A 20,956-nucleotide genomic window follows, 5' to 3' on the forward strand; every position below is an offset into this window, starting at 1 on the left:
AATGTCAGACTATTCTTCCTGGGTTCTTTATTACTTTCTCACTCAGGGTGTGATTGGGGATAATAGTCAGTTGGGTTGTTGTTCCCCCTGGCCCCCAGATCTGTTTGTACCCTTGTGGCCATACTTACCAGATAAAGAATCCACCACTGCACCATGTGGTGTGACCAGTAGCAGGGGCTACAGACAAGTACCATGCAAAGCTGGGAGCGAGGTGGCAGCGCAGAGAAGAAAATCTGAGAAACTGAGACAATGGCACTTCTGTTCATATACACTTTGCAATGCATGGGTAGTCTGTAAAAAGCTATCTGTTCTTGTTATTGCTTTGTATTACTGTGGCTTGAAAAACAAATTTGTATAATTCACCTTCATATATAATTTTCAATTGTAATGACCCTTAGAACTTCATTGATGTGTTTTGTCCTTAGATCAGAAGGTTGGGTAAACTTACATATTGCTGAGTATGGCAATGAGAATGAAGGGCCAGAATATCAAGTTAGCTGAGACATTATAATGAGCTCTTGGCAGCACTTTGGTTAGCATGAATGTTCCCTATTTCATATTCTAAATGGTAGCTGAAATAAAAATTCAAATTGTCTGTTATGGTTGAGGCTGAACGGAAATCAAGCTCATCTTTTTGGGAACTGGCAGCAACTTAAATAATGACTTAAAATAGTTTGTTTTTGTTGTAAATTATGCTCAAATCACAGGTGTACAGCTATACCACAGTGCTACATTTTACATTTACTTCTCATTTGTACTGAAGAACAGTGACTTGTGTAAAACATGCGATGTCTGCGAGAAGCAAAAAGCACAAATGTCAGCAGTGCTGTATCATGTAAAACAAACACAGTGCAGCTAAAGAGTATAATTTCATGCTGGCTGCTCATTTTTAGGAGCACTCTGATTCATTAGCTCATTAGGAAGAAAATGAGAAGAAAATCATTACGTTTCTTAACACTGAGAATTTGTGCTCATTTTGGAAAATACCTTATTACCACTACAACAATCCTGAGAAGAGCTGGGACTGAAATAGTGCACTGTGATACAGTTTTCTACGAAGTGTCTTGGTAGATCCTGAGACTAGGAAAATAGCAGTGAAAAGTGCCCTGTTTTGAGAAAGGATGAGGACAGCTTCCACAAGTGAAAAACATGTTTTTCCTTATCCTAACATATATCCCTAGATCACAGCTTCTCCAAGAGATGTTTCAGAGACATCCAAGAACTGTCAGACTCTTGCACACTGGGTACAACAAAGAATCTCTTTACTGAACACATCCTGGGGAAAAATCACACCTGGGCATCTTTTACAGTGCTGTCACCATAATCCATGTGCTTTTGTGGTAACAGCAAACACACAGACAAGTACGTGGGGACAGATTGGAGATGTGCTCTTCCTCAGTGTTCATTCTTCTTCCTGCTGGATTATCCTCTAGAGCAAAGGGTATGGGGACAGAAGAGGGAAGAAAATGATAACAAGAGTGAGGGAACATTGCAGGCAAGTAACAGAAGATAACTGTAGAGAAGAAATGCATCCTGAAAGTTTAGAGAGGGAAGTGTTAAAAAATCACCATGACATGTGATTTCTCCTTTAGGTCATTATGTTGGGATGAGATCAGTACAATCATTGCTGTCATTCCTTTAATATTTCTTTCTAGATTCCTTCTCTGTGTTCAACTGTGTATTTTTTAATTAATTCTTGTCAGACTCCTCAGCATTTTAGCCAAGTCTTTTGACTTTCTTATTCTTGCCCAGCATATGAATAGGCCTTCTTGAGCATGCAGACTCTGGGGGGTTTTTTGAGGTGAGAACTAGGTAACTTCAGAATAATTAGCTGAAATTTCCTCCCCTCCCCTCTTTTTTTTTTAAAAGACAATTCCTCGTCTCTCCAGGAAGATGAAGAGATAGATATGGAGGCTGTCAACTGGCAGCTGAACAACACCTCCATGAATGGCCATTCGTCTACCCCAACCACAGTTCGCTTTCCCAGCTGGGTGACTTTTGATGACAATGAAGTCAGTTTTTCACCACAGAGCCTTTCTCCCTTGAAAACAGATACCCCACCTGCAGAAACACAGGCTCCAGATGTTAACTTTAATCTCACTACATCCTTAAAGAAAAGAGAACGTCCTAAAAGCACATTGGGAGACCTCTCCAAAATTCAAAAACTAGATCTCTCCTCTATAACCAAGTTGCCTTCTGTTGAAACACCACCATGGAGTGCTACTAATCCCTTTCTGGATGAATCTCTTCGAGATGTCCAACCCTCACCCATCAATCCATTCAGCTCATTCTTTGAGGAGCGAGAGAGGCGTTCCAAAAGCTCTTCTGTCTCCAGTGCTCCAGGCAAAAGCCAAAGAGACTCTCTCATTATTCTCCATCAAGAGCCTGAGACCATCAGTTTCCATGAGGCAAGCAAAACTGTGTCTCACACAGATGCTGTAGAGCAGCTCAAGCAGCTCCAGATTGGAGATCCAGATCGTGTGAGCAGTCCTACCTTGCCTGATGATGATCCCATGATGCCATATGATCTGGATGCAGCTTTATCTAACCTGGCACCAGCTCAGCCAAAGGATGGATGGCCAATGATGCTGAGGATCCCAGAGAAGAAGAACATTATGTCATCCAGGCACTGGGGACCAATATATGTCAAGCTGACCAACAGTGGATGTATACAGCTTTTTTATGAGAAGGGACTAGAGAAGCCTTTTCGGGAACTCAAACTTGAAATCAATCATGAGATTTCAGAGCGCAAACTGCAGAACTACGATGAGAATGGAAGGATACACAGCGTGCGGTTGGATCGCACAACATACAAGGAGAAAAAGAAGTATCAGCCTAAGCCAGCCATTGCACATACTGCAGAGAGAGAGCAAATTATCAAGCTTGGGACTACAGATTATGAAGACTTCCTTAGCTTCATCACTGCTGTGCAAGACACACTGATGAACTTGCCGGCTTCATCAACAGATCTGAGCACAGTGGGACTGAATTATCAAGAAGAAGAAATCACTGTGGATGTCAGGGATGAGTTTCATGGCATCTTGGCCAAGGGAGATAGTATGATTCTCCAGCACAGTGTGCTGACTCATATCTATGTTCTCAGCTTCCTTTCTGGCCTCGCAGAATGCAGACTGGGCCTCAATGATATCCTGGTCAAAGGGAATGAAATAGTTGCAAGGCAGGATATTATGCCCACTACTACCACTAAGTGGATTAAATTATACAGCTGCCGCTTCCATTCATGTGTGGATGAGGATATGTTTAATAACTCCCGTATTATCCTGTTCAACCCCTTGGATGCATGTCGGTTTGAACTGATGAGATTCAGGACTGTCTTTGCTGAGAAAACGTTGCCTTTTACTCTGAGGACAGCTGCCAGCATCAATGGTGCTGAGGTTGAGGTGCAGAGCTGGCTGATGATGTCCACGGGGTTCTCTTCCAATCATGACCCTTTAACTCAGGTCCCTTGTGAAAACGTGATGATCCGCTACACCGTGCCCCGTGAGTGGGTGAAAAACTTCCGCAGGGAGAGTGTCCTGGGGGAGAAATCTTTGAAAGCCAAGGTGAACAAGGGAGCCACTTTTGGATCAACCAGTCTGTCTGGTTCTGAGCCAGTAATGAGAGTAACTTTGGGAACCGCCAAATACGAACATGCCTTTAATTCCATCGTATGGAGGATAAACCGACTGCCTGACAAAAACTCAGGTGAGTGGCACATACCATCTCTGCAGGAATAAACTAAATCGAGTTACATATTTTGAAAGATAGGAAGTACTGAGTTTAAATAGTGAGAGGTATATCATCCTCTGTAGTATACGAAAAGGCATAACTTAGTTGCATGAAGTATTTGTCTGACCCTTCACTGTAATAGTTTTACATATACTAGAAATATTGCTAATGATAAAAACAATTTTAGGTTTTCTAGATGCAAAAATATGTGTTCTGTCTCTGTTTGGACATATTTAAAAGAGATAGTACTTAGGGAAATGGTTTAGTGATAGTCTAGATTCATGCTAGGTTAGTGTTTGGACTTGATGATCTTAAAGATATATTCCAGTAAACGGTTCTGTGATTCTCTGATTATGAAACCTAGGCATCAAATATCTGTGTGCTCAGGACTGTTACTGGAAGCAGGGCTTTTTCACATAACTTGCAAAAGCAAGATTCTGTGCTATGGGACTGAATGAGAGGATCAGATAAATTGCTGTAGCTCCAGCACATGTGATATCTTTTCCATGCATTGCCAAGCATACTGGTCCAGTGCTGTATATTTCAATGCATATACCACAATTAATGCCCCTGAATTATCTAAAATAACAATTGTAAAAGAACAGAAGACATTGCTCAACCATTTAAAAAAAAATAGAAATTTCCAAACACCATTTTGTGGCTATGTTTCTGTAACTGGCGCAGGCAGGGAATTACAGCTTAAACTTGAAGAGAGAATACCAACATGAAACCCACTTTGTATTTCTATCCCAAGTCTTCGTATTGTTAGTAACACGGTCATAATTAAACATTAAAATAGTGTAGGCAAGCTACTGTTCCCTTTGGCCATTTCTGCCAGTCATTCTACTTGCTACCTGTCATCCGTGGTGCACAATAAAGCTGGACAAGGTTTATTTTTATTTGCAGTGAATTCTACTTTTTGACCTCTCTGATCTAGAACTGCTTTTTGCAAATGAGATGGACTTTTTAGTATTAAAGCTCTAGTAATGCATCTGTCTGACTGGGAGAGTTTCTGTATTCAGTGTTCCCTGAAGGAAAGTTAATTGTGGTACCAGATTTGGCAGTCTCTGTGTTTTTCCTGAGTTTGAATTATAGTGTCAGCAAAACAGTAATCCAAGTGTCCTAATCTTTTGAGTCACTTTTCAGCCCAAGGACACTAGTTAACACCATCAGTTACAAATTTGGAGGGATATCACTGATGAAAGGGAAAGCTCCAGGTTTCTTGTAGACTGAGGTGTAAGAGGACAGAGCTTGAAAACTTGAGAGAAATATAGCAATGAAAAATTAACCCCAGGCTGTTTACGAAAAATAACATGCTTGTGAGGAAAATCTCAATATGCCATCTGCACGCGCTCTGGGAATGAGACGCTGTGAAATTGGGCCTTCTGTGGCATCTTCTCTCCAAAGATCTCAGTGTACTATATAGGCATCACAGTTGAGGAAACGAAAAGCCCTCAGACTTTAACACAATCACAGAACATGCCAGCAGCAAACCAGGAGAAGAGGCAAAGCTCCTGTCTCTATCTTGCCTCTTGCAAGGTGATGCTTGCTGCCTTACCTGTTGGTACGCTGAGGGAGATATTGATCTATGCCTCTTGTTTCCTTCTTTCCCATTGTGACTCTTTATTGTATATACACTGTGACAGGGGGAAGGAAATACATTACAGATTTGTTGCTGCTGTTGGACTCCTGCCACAGAGTATCTATCCATCAGTGTCATCATGCAAAATGCAGGGCAGTTGGTATTTGTTTACATCCTGAGAGGAAGAGAGTGTCCTCACCCCTCCGGTCAGATCAGATGTAATTTCAGGGAAAGGAAGAGCCTTGGAAGCACTGCCTTGGCCAAGACACATGAGGTATGTGAGAGGGAGGGAATCCCAAAGTGATGACTGGGCAGGCCAAGTGTAGTTTAAACTGACCTTGCCCTTTAGGGACTATTTCTCTTTATTGGTGGTACTTCATCCCATGGTTTCTCCTTTCTCAAAGTATATGGCAAACAAAGAGGTATATAAGTGGTACTCAGAAGCATTCATTCTCACTCCCCCTTACATTTGCCTGATGGACAGGCTTTGCTTTTGGATTTGCTTTTGTCCAAATGATACTCATGTGGGATCTAACTGCCAGCCTTGTGCATGTTTGGCTGTATCCAGCCCTATCCACAAGTCATATAATTACCCAACTTCATGTATTTGCAAAGTCATTATAAATTATGCAGTTCTCAAGCACGAAGCATAAAACTATTCCACTGACTCACACTTTATGTTGTCTTACTGTGATACCTGTAACTCACCTCTAAGAGCGGTCTGTAAATATCTGACCTGCTAATGAACTGCTTTGATGCCTGGGACTCCAGAGCGAAGTAGTGGCATCACATTGGAGCTGAGGGGAGTGCTGCAGGTAGCCATAGCCTGCAGCTCCACCTGCCTCCAGGGGCCACACAACGGGTCCACACCACTAGGGTCTTATGCATTGCATGGGTGCTCCAGCACATGTGCCTGTCTGCCAGATGTGCTCACAGGAGTACATATGTAGGTACACATTTTGGGACTTTTTGTTCATCCACACTGTGTGCTCTGACACAGTCCCTTGCAAGCACAATCCCAGAACTCCAGAGGTCTCCAGATAGCCAGCTGGACCTCCTGTGCTTCATTCCATTCCCTGAATGTGGACTGGTGCAGTCTGTGTAGAGGTGAGGGGAATGACACCCAGCCCTGCCATCCACAGGAGAGCGTGTCCCTACTGAAGCTCACTGCTTGTGTGCAGGTTGTAGCTAAGAACCCAGATTGCTGAGAATTATTTCAGCAGCTTTGCACTCTTATCTAAATTTTTTCTTTCTGTGCTCTCTAATGGGATGGGGCCCTTTGCACTCTAAGTCTAGGAGACGGTGTTATCAGCGCTGTCTGGATTATTTTGTAGCCAAATTATCTGCTTATGACTGAACATTGAAAAGCATGTGACAAATGAAGGACAGTGCATACTCTGACTATGATTTGACCTAAGGAAAAAATATGGACTGGATTCTACTGAGCACATTGCTGAAATCCAAATAGTAAATATTTCTACATTTTTACAGCTTAGTAAACTTTATTGCCCATCTCATATTTAAAATTAATATGAGCGAAAGAGTTGATGAAGAACACCTATTTGCAGGCTGTTTACTGCTCCACTTGCTGCTGGCTGGGATTCACATGTTCTTTTTTTTAATCCACCAGTAGAATACTAGAGAAACATCCAAACAGTCTTTGATCATGGGAAAATGCTCTTTCTGTGAAGCAGGGATGTAACATCTCTGCAGAGCCTTCGATCTGGATTTGAACTTTTCTCTAGTTTGGCTGTGAATCTCAGGCATGCTGTCTGGAATACTTTCTGAAGTAAATTATAACTTTTAATCCAAACATGTTGGGACATTTGGAGTGTCATTTGGAACAGATTCTCTCCAATCACAGTTACACTTGCATATATATGAATTATCAGGTCCTTGATCGTCAGAACAAACTGGTAATAGCTCAAAGAAACAAGAGGTGCAAAACAAAAGCAGTGTGTTAATTCCTGCTGATTTTATTAAGAAGGTTACCTGTCCATTAGAGAGAGCTCTGAATGAGCCTGTTGGTCCAGAGGTGGTGCCTCGTGAGCCTCATGCCCAGGACAGCAAGGAACACTGATGGGCAAGGTAATTTTGCAGTAACTTCAGTGAAAGAGTTGCTTTCCTAATCTCTTCACCACACTTCATCTTCCACATCTTCATCTACCACACTGAGCTGGTTTAAGTTAATAACTTCCATAATTTTTATTCATTGTGGGGGTGAGGGGGTTACCAAGTGTCGAGTTGAAATTATGAAGAATTCAAAAGCTCGGCTCTCCAAAGCACATGGCATGCAGTGTGCTCAAGCCCAGTTAAACACTTCTCAGTGACACCTTCACAAGTATCCACCCCAAAAGCAGCTGAACACGTGGCAGCTCAGGAGTGTCACAGCACAAGCCGAACGTTGTGCAGCTGCGGATGTGGCCTGCACCAGAGCACAGAGCCACTCCTGGGCTGCTGCTGTTCTCCGCTCTGGAGGAGGGAGCAGCCCACAGCAAACTAGAGGGGAAAAGCACATCAAAGCAGATGAGGAGGATTACAATGAGGAGTCTGCTGAGAGTGGTACAGTGTGAGGAAAGAGATAGAATGGAGGGGGAGCCTGAGACTGAGGGTTGGTTGCCAGTACTGAGTGCTGAACACAGAGGTTTGGAGCCAGTTTTAGGCAACTTCATAATGCGGTACCAGAGAGCAGTGCTGTGTCACCTAAGGGACCCGTGGCAGATGCTGAGTTGTACTGCCATGGCTGTGCCCACCACAGCCAAGCTCAAGAATTGGCCAGAAGCAAAAGCACTGCGGTGCTGGAGGGCACAGTGATCTGTCTCCCTGAGAGCTCCTGGGGCTGCTGCTCTCCTGTGGTGGGCAGGACTGCCAGGAAGGCCTGCTGTGCACCAGGGCTTTTGATCCAGAAAAAGCATGTCCATGTATGAAAAGCCAGGAGAGGCTGTCAAACAGAGATCCTGGCTTGCTCTAGAACCAGCGCAAATGAGTCAGTACTCTGCTTGGGATAATTAATCCTGATGAAAAGCAGATGCATTTTAATGCTTGCAGAACTTGAGCTTCTGTATCTGCTTGATACTGCACCCATGCATTCATAACTTGGCTCCAGCTGTGGTGCTGCATATCCCTGGTCTCTGCTGAACTACACAGCCTCTCACTGGATTTGCTGCACACACATTAGTTCCAGAGGTGAGGGAACTTTGGTTAGACCATCTTGATTTCAACGAGTCCAGCTCTAGATGAAATTCTTACCCAGACTTAAACCAGGTAGAATTTTTTTTCCAGCTCTGTTTCAGAGGTCAGGTGAGATGTTGCAATGCCAAAGCCCTCTAAAGACTGCCTAATTTCATTCTATTGGGGCAAGTCATATTTCAAAATCCCACATCTTGCTTTTCAGGCTTCAGTTTAACAAGGTTGACTTTGGGCTAAGCAGGTGTATTCCTCCTTTTCCCAGTGGGAGCTTCTTGACTTTCCCCACTCAGGTCTCTTTACACTCCCTGCCTTCCTCCTTCCTTGTCTCTGTCCCATACGCCTTGCTGACTTGTACGGAGTAGAACTTTCCTAGTGAACAAGTATTCAGGAATCCTAACCCCTATAATAAAGGCAGGCAAGGATTCCATTTATTTACCTACCCATCCATTTACACATACATTGATAGTAGGATCCTTCCAATCAGAAAACCCTGTGGCTGTGAAGGCTTTCCTCCTCATTTTGCAAATAGAGAAATGGAGGCAGAGACATTAAATTACTTGCTCAAGAGTTTAAGGAGTTGGCAGCAGTCAGAGAAAAAGCCAACTTAGTTTGACTAGAAGTCCCTACTTTAATTTTTAAACATCACTGTTGTCCAGCAAAACAAAGAGGAAAAAATAATAAGGGTCATTTACATATGAGAGCTAAACTTTACCTCTTCTCCTTGCCGTTCTTAATGACTAGCCACCTTGTCATGGGTTCAAGTGAGGAATAAATGGTTACTCCGAAGCTTTGCATAAATTTGCTTTTTGAACACGGGAAAGTTATTTAACCTTACCCAGTACACTTTTTTCTGCTGAAAAGGGGGATGACAATTTCAAATAAACATCAAATATTTCCAAATTCCTCCTTTCCTTACTATAATTTCTTAACATTTCAGAAGGATGCGCTACGATGTACTTAGAATGTGGCAAATACTGAGGGAATAAAAAGAGGACAAATACCTTTACCCTGCTGTGCTTGATTTGCTTCTTATATTTTTACCCACTAAAAGAAAACTAGAGTGATCCTCTTTGCATTTTGTTTAATTTCTTTGGTAACTTCAACTGGACTGAAGCAGGTAAGACACTTGCTATGAACTAGTTCACCTGGGGAGATTCTCCGTTTCCTGTAGCTTTGTGATGCTGCCTTCTCCTAGGTGTTGGGTTTTGATTCATCTGACACAACTCTCATGACTGTTTACTCTTTTTTCCAGCTTCTGGCCATCCTCACTGCTTTTTCTGTCACCTAGAGCTTGGCTCAGATCGGGAAGTGCCTTCCAGTTTTGTCCGCTATGTAGATGTGGAATTTGACATGCCCACCACGTCTGCATCCAAAGCCACCGTTCGGTCCATCTCTGTCGAGGACAAGACCGATGTGAGGAAGTGGGTCAACTATTCAGCACACTACAGTTACAAGGTAAAGCTGAGCAGTGCTAATCACCATGGTCACTTTGCATGCTTCATTGTCTTGAAAAGTATGGGCAGGCAAATAAAATACCATGGACAAAAGAGGTGGGAATTCGGCACATGCCAGGTTGTGTGCAGTAGCTGCCCATGTGCAGCTCTTGATTCATTACAAATAAGCGGTGGATTATCCCTCAGCAAAGATGGAATAAAATTGCTTGCAGTTGCCTGGGGAAGAGTGTGCACAAAGCCAGCTCCTGGGGATTAGCTGATATGGAGAATTTGAACAGGGAGTTTTGCTGCTCTTCATAGTGGGAGTGCTACTGTGGGAGTCCTACTGCAGACAAAAGAATCACACTGTTTCTCCTTTTAAATATTTCTCCTTTCTGCCTGCCCTAAGGAGGGGAGCAGATAGGAAAGTGCACCATGTATATACCTATCAAAATATCTCAGTAAATTTGCATGTTAGCTGAATGCTCGGCAGAGAAAGTGGCATCCTACCTTGCCTTCTTTGAAAGCAATGATAAGAGGTTCTGAAAAAACTCTCATGTCAAATATTTTTGCTGGTAATTGTAATTATATTTTTAGTAGTTTCTTAAATTCCCTGGAGATAGAATTTGATCTTCCTAAGTATCCCTTTTAAGAATTAAAACATTGGATAATTCCTGAGTTTTCAGAGATGTGGGAATTTAGAACCCAAACACAGATCCCCTAGGCCCTATCCCAATACAAATTGGTATCTCTAGGCCAAAGAACCTCTGAGCCTGAGGACAGCAGGGAGTGTGCTGATATATGGGGTACTGTTAGGCACTGCTTCAAGAAGCAGGGAGTTGGATTTGATGATCCTTATCTGTCCCTTCAAACTCAAGATCATTTTTAAAATCTCTTTGCTTTATATATCAGTCTTTGCAGAAGTTATAATTAAGGCTGGTTTTCTGCTGTCACATAGGAGGGCACCTATCATCTGAAGATTTGGTTCTGAGTTTGTATTCAGAGTACAGCTGGGCATGTAATGAATAAAAATCATGTGAGTTCTCTGCATGACATTATCTTTTCTGGAAATTATTTCATGACACTGCTGAATTGTAGAACTGCTTAGATTAGACTGAAAATCCTTATAGTAAATAAAATCCAATTTTCCCTGATCCTCAGTCTATTTTTCCTCACAACCCTCTCAGTTCACCAAGAGTTTCTTCACCTGAGCACAAGAAGCACCACTGGGGAAGATTTGTGAATCTTTTGTTTTCCTTTCTCATTACAAATTTTTTTCCTCTTTTTCTTCTACCAGGTTGAAATAGAGCAGAAAAAAAGCTTGAATGAGGATCTGAAGGGAGAAAGTACTGCAAATGTCAATGAATGTGCTACACAGTAAAGGAAGATCAGTCTGCAAGTCCCAAGAGGAGTGGTCAGATTAACAGACCTGGAAGAAAGGACTTGCAAGGGTTGGGTATTTTTTAAAAAAATTATAGACTACTACTTTTAAAATTGTGCTCTGAAGAGTATATTTTTTCTTCCTTGTGATGATCCATACTTTGAGAAGAATGTGATCAGTAGTTTGTTTGGAGGGGATCCACAGGCTTTTGCTGGAATGGTGTAAGTACAGTTGTACAGTCAAGCCTGCCCTTTCTGCCTTTTCACCATTTATGTTCTGCACTCAAGTATGGTCTGGCAGCCATCGCAGCCACACCAGAAAACAGCCTTTATCTCGCAATCTTGCCCTCCCACATTAAGCATTTTGTTTCAATGCCTTTTGGTTTGGCCATTGACTGAATTTGCTTCCTTCTGAACTGCCAAATAAAATTCAGGGAGGATCATGTGAAAAATTATATAAAAAACTCTTTTGTGAAATGGTTCATGGAGTGAAAACCCTGAGCATCATTCTGGAGCATCAACACACTCTGCATCATAAACAAAGAGAATGGTCTCTGTGTTTAAGTAGATGAACTACAGACAGGACAGCTGATCACAGAGCTGTTCCTCTGTTCAGCCCTTCCTGTCTCATCTCTCGAGTGACAGCATGTCACTGTGCACATTTTCACAGGGTTTGCACAGGTTACAAGAAAGCCTCTGCAATTGCTTAAAATTTTTCCTTTGTAGTATGAGCCGTTCTGGTATCTCGACTGAACATGGTCGTGGCTGCTAGCAATAGGGAATGTGTGTTACAGTAGTGGAGATAACCAGAGGGACTTTGCTGAGATTAGATCATTCCTGCCTAGAAAGGTATTTAAGGGAAAAACATGGGGGGTTAGTTTTGGGTTATGGGGGTTTTTTGTATGTTTTCTTGGATGGGTAAAATGTGTGGTTATTGAAATGTCAGGACACAATTACTTTAACAGACAATGTCGTTTGCTTTCCTGAAAATCCTTGAAAGGCTGTCTAGCACAATATTATTTTCATGTTCTATCTTGAACCTACCTTATAAGTAACTTGAATCTTTATAATACTCCCATTAACTGGGCCCCAAAATCTCTTTCCAAAAATTAACAAGCTTTTATCATGGAGATTTTTTTATCTCCACTTAACTGGAAGTAATAGCAAGTCTTAAAACCTCTTTCCAAATAAAAATGCAGAAGACATAAATCACTCATATACACATATTTTCAGAGAAAACAGTGTTAAAAGTACCCATTTTTAGTTGTTTCCGTGGCTTCTGTAATATTTTGTCTCATAATGTTAAATGTAAAGTAAGTAATTTATTAAATCATTTATCTTTTGAAAGGTTACTACTGACTATAAAATACACATTTGGAAAACTTTGGCAATGTAATTTAAAATCATAATGAATTAAAATGAAAGTTTTTTATAAATTTATTTCATTTTACATTTAATATTAAAAAAAAAAAAATACAGCCTTGATTTACCACTTTCACTGTGACTCCTATAAAAATTACTACAATGTTAAAATCCCAAATAAATAATGAAATTAATTTCATTGAGTCTGAAACTGGTAGTGGTACAATTTAAAATAAATTATAGGGAACTTATAAATGCCTTTTTTATATGTACCTGCATTTCAAGCTTGCATCACCCTAGCGACACATACTTACACAGGTACACTGCTTTCAAATATGTAAAGTCTCGGTCCTTCTAGGACTTACTAACAAGCTTGTAATACTCCATTGCAGGTAGCCTTTCTGGGCCCAGGATGCTCCTTGGAGCACACACATCTTGAATACTAAGCATTTGCAACATCTCTCTGTAAATGGAAGAATGCTATTAACTTTTGTAAAGAATTTTGAGATCAATGCATAAAAATTTCTGATGTTATTAATGCTATGTTTTATAGGTTGTGAAATATCTAAAAGCACGGGGCTGAATTTGTGACTGATTCTCAGCTCTGGCACAGGCTGGCTGTGATGAATTGCACGGCAATTCCTCTACAAAATTCACTCCTGTTCAAAGGCAGTCAAAGAATTTCTGTGTGGCCTTCCTGCTTTTCACTGCAGCTCCTAATGTACAGTTTCTGAAATCCCACCATCAAGAAATCAAAAAAACCCAAGCTGAAGCAGTGCTGAGACATAACTCAGGAAATGTAAGAATGTTTTGTGAAAGAAATGGAGAGTTTCTACTCTGACCTGCAGGCTCAGTGTCTGATTTTTTTTTATTTTTTTTTTTTTTTGCCTATTGCACCTAGCTTATAGAAACACAAATATGTAGTACAAGTTAGCAAAGTTACGTTGTACACCTTAAGAGGAGAGAAAGTTAAAGGAATATAATTTTCCATCACTGATGAATTGTTAAACTATTCAGCCACTATCATACTTGTGCCACAGAACAGTCTGTGTTCCAGCAGGTTAAAGATAAACTGGAGCTTTATGGATTTACTTAATTTCTTTACCACTTCATCACTGATTTTTTTTTTTTTTTTTTTTTTTTTTTTAAATTCAGAATCAATGAATGTCAAGACCTGACTCTGATCTTTCTTGTGTAGTTGTACACAAAAGTATTTCTAACAGTCATCATGAATTTATGCAGGCAAAATTGGTAAAGTGTTCTGCTTTATATGAAAGCTATTTTAATCCATTTTCATCCCCAGAAGAGTGGGTTTAGATGTACCTGCCACTGAATTTTCAAGAGTTTAGGATGAATACCTCAGCTGGAATTTAAAAAGAACTTATTTCCTTATTTCCTAAGGACTGGAGTAAGTAATTTGATTTTTCAAGAGTGCTAATAACCAAAATCTTTAGAAAGTCTATTGTTGGTGTCACCAGGTGTCTCAATTCTTTTTTCAGTCCAGCAACATTACAAGCAATGAGAATTTGAACACTGGGATCCTAAGTGTCCTTATTGAGGTCTCCACTGGTTTTTATTGATTAAATAGTTCCATTTTTTCAGTGTTACACACTGTTAAACATGTACTTTATGTACATATACTCTTCACCCATGTGAGTGTAGTAGTAACTTGAACAGACTGTGGATTGGAGTGAAAGGAAAAGATGTGAGAAGTTTGTGAGTTTGAAAGTAGCAGAAATTATTTAGATACAAGCAGTGCCTGTAGTAGGGATAATTTTTTTTTTATCATGCGGAAAAATCTCTCTGACTAGTTTCAGATTACTACTTCTTTTGAGAAAGATGCAATCATTGTCCTCTGGTATATTTGAAAGCTTTGTAATACTCAAACACTCCATGCAGGAAATGTGCCTTCAAGGTAAGCAGACATTTACTCCCTGAAGCAATTCTCACTTTCAGTCCCCTTTCTATTTCTCATTATGGTTTTAATATTTGTACTGTGGTAAGACTTGAGGTATTGTATGGAATTTTGCCTAGAAACATAAAATGTCTTTAATCACAAGGGGTAAAGATGAACAATATCTCCAGGCAGCTGAGCTTATTTTACTTACTGTTTCTTACATTTATTAACTATGGACACTCTACTAGAAAAGGAAAATGGGTGAATTCAGCTGAGAAATACTAAAACTGACCGATGTTAGTTTTTTTCTTTCTTTTATTTAGATTTAAATTTAGTCATCTTATGAAGGAGTCAGATATAGCAGCATCATCACAAACACTGCAGAAATAATCTTCCTTCTCTGGTGGGTTGCTGGCTGACGGTTACTTGATAGGATGTCCAACACCTGTCCACATTATTTAATAGCTGCTAAAACTCCCTCTTGAACAGTCACCTCCCTGGACAGAGAGCAATTGCATGCGAAAGAGCATGCAAGCAGGTGGAAAAGGTGTATAAAGTTTAGCCTGGAGGTGCTTGCTCTTTTGTTTGCATAAAATTCTCAGTGATTTCCTTGGCCCTTCAGTGCAGTAATCAAGTCCTTGATAGGTCATCTGTGTTCCACATGGTGAAAAATTTCTTTCAGTGACTCTTTACAGTTTGTGTGCATAGCTTTATTAATCTCTAGAACTGACCAGCACAAGAATTGGCAGCACATAGAGATCACTTATGAAGTACTTACCCTCTTCTGCCACTAAAGTTAAATCTACATCATGGCATGTCAAAGATACACGATTTTGTGTGGTAACATGCACAGCTGATCCTAATGTTCCTGTTTTGTTCAGTCAGCCAGCCACCCCTCACGCCTTCAGCCATCCATCCTCCCATCCGTCCTACCCTCCCTCCCTCTCTGTTTCACACTTGCAGTTCATTCTTTGCACTATTGACATTGATTGGTTTAATTATTATTTTGTAACATGTTCCTACCTTCTTATTTTGTAAAATAAGTCTGTACACTGGCTAACTTTGTAGAGGTGGTTTATTTTTTTTTTTTCTTTATGTCAGTTGAAACGGGATGTCATGTTTTGTTTAAACTACATGAAAATTTAAATAAAATGTTAAGATGAAACAGCATATCCACATTTTCACTGTGAAACTGAAGCCATATGTGCTGTATATTCTGATAAATCAGAGGTCTTAAATTCAGAAGAGGAAAGGGAATGTTTTGAATAGAACAAAGGACAACATCAATTAGAAGTAATGGGACTACATACAGAAAAGAGATTACTTCATTTGATCATGCAGATTGAACAATAGACTGCCAAGGAAATGGAGCTTGAGCCACGTGACACTTTGGAGTAGTACTAACATAATATGGAAGATGGTCTGGCATTTGAACAAATCCATCTTGAAATAAAGTAATTGAGGATTGAAGCCACTGCTCAGTGGTCTCTTCTTTGACCACTACAACTAGGAGTACATGAAAGGGTGGTATCTTCCTGTGATTGGAATGTTTGTTTGCAAAGCAAGTGTAAGGTCTAAAGTACGTAGAATCTCCTGCTATGATTCTCTGTGTTCTTTCAAAGTTCAGTAAGCTGTGCATCGTTTCATACATCTTTCCACTTTGCTCAGCCTCACTGAGACCTACTTCAGTCTGTTGTTTTTCTCAAAAGCACTCCTTATATCAGACTGAAGAGCTGGGCACTTCTCTTGGTCAAGTAAAATCAGATACTCATCATAAGGGCTGTTCAGAGTGTTGCTCTGAGCTCAGTACAACTGACAGTAAGCCAACCATTTTACAGTATCAGAAAATGAAGGCACACAAGGTATGATGCCTCATATTTGTTATTTAAGAGTAAATCAAGTCAGCCAGAAGAAACAAGGAAAGTTAAGATTCAGGGGCTGCTAGTACTAACAGTTTTTTGACTACAGTTCAGATACTCAGTGACTTTTGGAAATGAACATATAAAATTGGGAGGTCAGATTTTATTAACCCTTATAGCTTGCTAGTATGTATAATGTTTTAAAAAGAAAGACTTAGAGAAAAAAAAATTAAAACCAAGGGGCTTAAAGTTCCATGGCAATAGTGTAGTCCTTAGAGATAAGCTAAAATAACACCCTGTAAGAGATGGGAAAGTCAAAGTGCCAGTGCAACATGTACCCAAGCAAAAGACATCACTAAAATGAGATAGCAAAATTTGGAGAGGAAAAAAAAGCATTTTCTTTCAGTATTCTTAGTTGCCATGATTTCCCTGACTAGTCCAGATATGTTGTCAATTTTTAAGACAAAAAGTGCTGAAGGTCAGCTGGAGATGAAGCAAAAGATGGAGAAGCAGCCTACTTTTTCAGCTTAGGTGCAGGTGTGAATCACAGCAGATGTGTCTGAAACATGAGAAATGCACAGTCCCAGAAAAAACTCTTGTCCTTTGGTCACAGTACCAGTAGCCTAACAGCAACTGCTGTATATAAAAAAGTAATTGGAATAGTATTTTATAGACTAGCTGTGAAAGGTGGCTTTCTCAGCTCTGAATATTGGGACATCAAAGCCTAATGGACAGGGGTGACAGTAGTACTGCCTTCAGTAGCACCAGTAGCACTGGGGTACTTCAACAAGTGGCAAACACATGCTGGGTTTCAGGAGGTCTGGGCAGACTGGTCCTTCCCTGGCTGGGGGCCTTCTGCAGCCTCCCAGTTGCTCCAGGGTCTGTAGATAAACTGGGAGCAGTCAGCTCAGCCTAAAGAGCTTCTGAAGGAAAAGCCTTTCAATACAGGCTGAATACAGCTGAAAATAACTTCTTAATTTGGGAGCCTCTTTTGTAAAGGTTTTCCTTTACAGGACTGAATGCAGGACTGAGAAGGAAAGCTCAACACCCCTGTGGAAGCATATAAATTTGTTAGGGCATGGTCATTTCAGCAATTTTACTAATACAGAGTACTCAGATTGAAAGGGAATGAAGTGGGAAAACCTTGTGTCAGTGCACAGATGCGCTGAGTAGCAGAGTTCTGACTTCAGGTCAACCAAAACAAAAGCAAAACTGCAGACAGTTTTCAACTGAGATTAAGAGTTCAACTGCTACAGCATCCCCTGTGCCCATCTCCCTTTTATCCAAACCTTGCTTTTCACTGCAGCAGGTTTGGTTTGTTGTGGGGTTTTTTTGGGTGTGGGTTTTTCTGGGGGGTTTTTTGGGGGTTTTTTGGGTGTGGTGTTTTTTTTTTTTTTTTTTTGGTGGTTGTGTGTGTGTTGTTGTTGTTTTTTGTTGGTTTTGTTTTTGTTTTTGTTTTTCTTGCCCAAACTGTTACAGGTACCTTTTGCCGTGGCTGTCAGGAAGTGATGGTGCAAGGGGAGCACCCAGGGGAATGCTGGTGGCAAAGTGGGATATGCTGAAGTTACAATCTCAGCAGAGAAAGATGTGTGCTAATACTTCACAATACCTGTGCCAAGTCAGGAACTATGCACAAAAGTGACTTGGGGAGTGCTAGTCAACAAATACGGATTTTGGGAATAAAGGAACGAATACTGTAAAAATTAATATGAATATTATGAAAGACTGGAAGGCCTTTGAACAAATAGAACTAGATTTGGATCTGAACCACATTGTCAAAATCAGCTCTCAAATTGTTGAGGACCAGCAGACACAGCATGATGAAATTGTGAGATGACTGACATTTCTGCTTGGTAAATTGGGGTCCGTGGTATGGGTCCTACCTGGAGAATTGAACCACAGATTGGAATAAGGCACTTAGCTGCCTGCTCACACTCCGTGGGTTCTCAGAAGTGAAGGGACTGTTGCTCTCTAGTGGTCAGTGCCAGGTTCTTGCCTGGTCTACTGACCTGCTGCACCAAGCTGCCTCAATCACAAGTCTCACTGGTTTTCAAGACTGAACTCTATGCAGAATTTGGCCCACTGTAAACCAGTTAGATCTCAAAACTGGGTGTAAGAGTTGATTACCTCAGCTTATTCCATGTTTAGCTGAGAAAAGGACAACACACAAATTAATTTTTCAGTGGTGTTGACTAGCCTTTTCACCTAAGTAGTCCTTACCTGTCTGCACAGTCATGCACATATTCAGTTTAAATTTACATCTATAAAATACTTCAAATACCTCCAACAAAAATGCTGTAATAGGATAATGTTTAACTAGTCTGTAAAAAACAAAAGCATTTGTGTGTGTTGCATAGGCATGCAAGGATATATACAAATAAGCATCAATGGAAAGAACAATTTGACAAAAAGGTTTGACCTTTTTATTTTCTGGACACTTAAAAGAGACAGCCACTCCCCACCACCCCAAGGTAAGCCACTGTGGCTCAGTCCAAGTCTGGGCAGCCAAGCCCACTATTCTGTCTGGTCAACCCCCATGCAGTTGCTGCCTCATTCTGGAAGTACAAAATTCCCAGAAACTCTCACAAATTTGCATGACAGATGTCTGCAAGCACCAACTTGTTCCTGTATGTGACCCAAACTACCACAGTTCTATACAGTCAAGTCCAGCTTGGGTTTTCAAGCCAGGTATTCCCCTACTCTGCCTCTCTTGAGGATTCCAAGCTGCTGCTGTGCTCACAATGAGCATTGTGTACTGTAAAGCTGTGCTATTGTCAGAACACTGCATTGCTGGGAAGTGAAGGGGTTTGGGATCCCTTTCTCCTCCTTGTTTGAGGCTACCTAGAGCGTCAGTACAGAGGTAGAGGTAATTAAAGACTGAAAAGAAGGATTGAAGACCTTGAGGGTTTAGAGTACTGACCAGGTTTGTCAATCCTTGGCTGCAGTTTATAACATTCTGTTGAGTATATTATGGAAATATTCCTTGGAGCGGGAATTAGACACCAGACCTACTCTTTCCCTCCATCCAAATTGCTTTCTTTTTTGAGCTCACTGAACCTAGAAGGCCTGTTGCCCAGTGAAAGTACTTAATAGGATAAATAATAGTACCATTTGAGGTTCGTTCCTTATGTGTTTGCTGAGGTGCTATGGAAATGGAACTGTTTAAATACATCCTAACGATGTATTTTCTAAGCAGCAAATTGTTATAAAAATTATTCTTCCAGGGAAAAAAAAAAAATCCTTCTGTATTAGAGCCTGGCACAAAGACAACTATATGCCTTTAAATAATAAGGGGACAGTTTTGTTTCCCATCTACAAAAAAGCGCATGAAAATTAGTTTCAATCTCTTCTGAAGTGGTTTCTTACCTAAATTTTAGGTTTAAGAAAATTATGTATTAGTCACTGATTTTCAACTTACATTAACCATTTAGTATTTACTATGCGTTGAGTCTACATTTATAGGAGTTACAGCCAACAATCATTGTTCTCAATGCAAGGGCTACTGGACAGTTTTAGCTCAAAGAAGGAAAATTTGAAAGTGTATTTCTCTGGTATGTTTTTTGCTGGGTTTTACTAGACTGCCATAGGAGTTCTGCCACCCTCTTGTGGCTACCTCTTTTACTTTCAGCTTAGAAAAGAAACATTGACAGTGCAGCCATGATCAGAGTTCCTTATAGTTGCCTTCTGGATATAAGTTTCCTCCTTAAGTTTAGTTTAAAAAGCCCCATTATGTCTGGATTCTCCTATACAAAAAAGGAAAAAAAAAAAAAAAAAAGTCTACTTAAGAGAGACTCTTTTTCACATTCATATGGGAACAACTGAACATTTTTGATAAAATCAGTGCAATTCAGGCTGGTTACATTTTGTAATTGGGTCTGAATGTTTGGATTCAAGTCAGCCATATGTAGGAGCTCCACCAAGGAGCTACTAAGATATACTTCAGGGGACCTGATATTTTCAAGTCATGCAAAAAACCATGTCCTATATACCTTAGAACATCACTTTGTTCTTTCCTATCACCTTCTATTTAAATACTACATACTCCTTTTCAAACATTAAGAAATCAAGCTACCTGAAGAGATAAATAAAGGACTGTACCTCTAAGATGACAGGAAAACCAAGATAGCATTAAACGACTGCCTTGGAATGTTAGAGCCCCAGCTGAATGCAGATCTAGTGTCCCTCCATTGCTTCCCCAACCCAGAACATCTTCTCTCTTCAAAGTCCTTAGCAGAATTACAGCATTTGCAGGGTGACTGACCTTGAGTGTGCCTGCTCTGTGCCCTTCATTATTTTGCAATTTGCACTGATATTAGTATAGCACTTTATAGCCTGACACACCATTCAGAAAGAGATGTGAATTTTATCTTGAAAGCCATAGCTAGAAAGTGGGCAGGAGGGACATGAACATTTGCAGCAGAAGTCTACAGTAATGGAAAGAAAATAAGCTGCACAGTTCAAACACTACTGCTGGTCATCTTGCTTTGTCAGGTCTAAAACAAAGCATCTTTCTAGTTCTACACCA

The 20,956-nt window shown here is 40.5% G+C and overlaps 1 protein-coding gene across 2 annotated transcripts in view; it reads left to right on the forward strand.

Annotated features, from left to right (window-relative positions):
* Positions 1-15,858, forward strand: part of STON2 (stonin 2) — a 73,906-nt gene extending 58,048 nt beyond the window's left edge. For both annotated transcript variants that reach the window (XM_040068146.2, XM_040068147.2), the window contains exons 5-7: positions 1,870-3,705; positions 9,753-9,955; positions 11,231-15,858. In XM_040068146.2, coding sequence (XP_039924080.1) covers positions 1,870-3,705; positions 9,753-9,955; positions 11,231-11,314 — 2,123 coding nt within the window. In that variant the 3' untranslated portion in view covers positions 11,315-15,858. The remainder of the gene's footprint in view (positions 1-1,869; positions 3,706-9,752; positions 9,956-11,230) is intronic.
* The last annotated feature ends 5,098 nt before the right edge of the window (positions 15,859-20,956 follow it).

Source organism: Hirundo rustica, chromosome 6 (genome assembly GCF_015227805.2).
Source record: "Hirundo rustica isolate bHirRus1 chromosome 6, bHirRus1.pri.v3, whole genome shotgun sequence".
Lineage (NCBI taxonomy): Eukaryota > Metazoa > Chordata > Aves > Passeriformes > Hirundinidae > Hirundo > Hirundo rustica.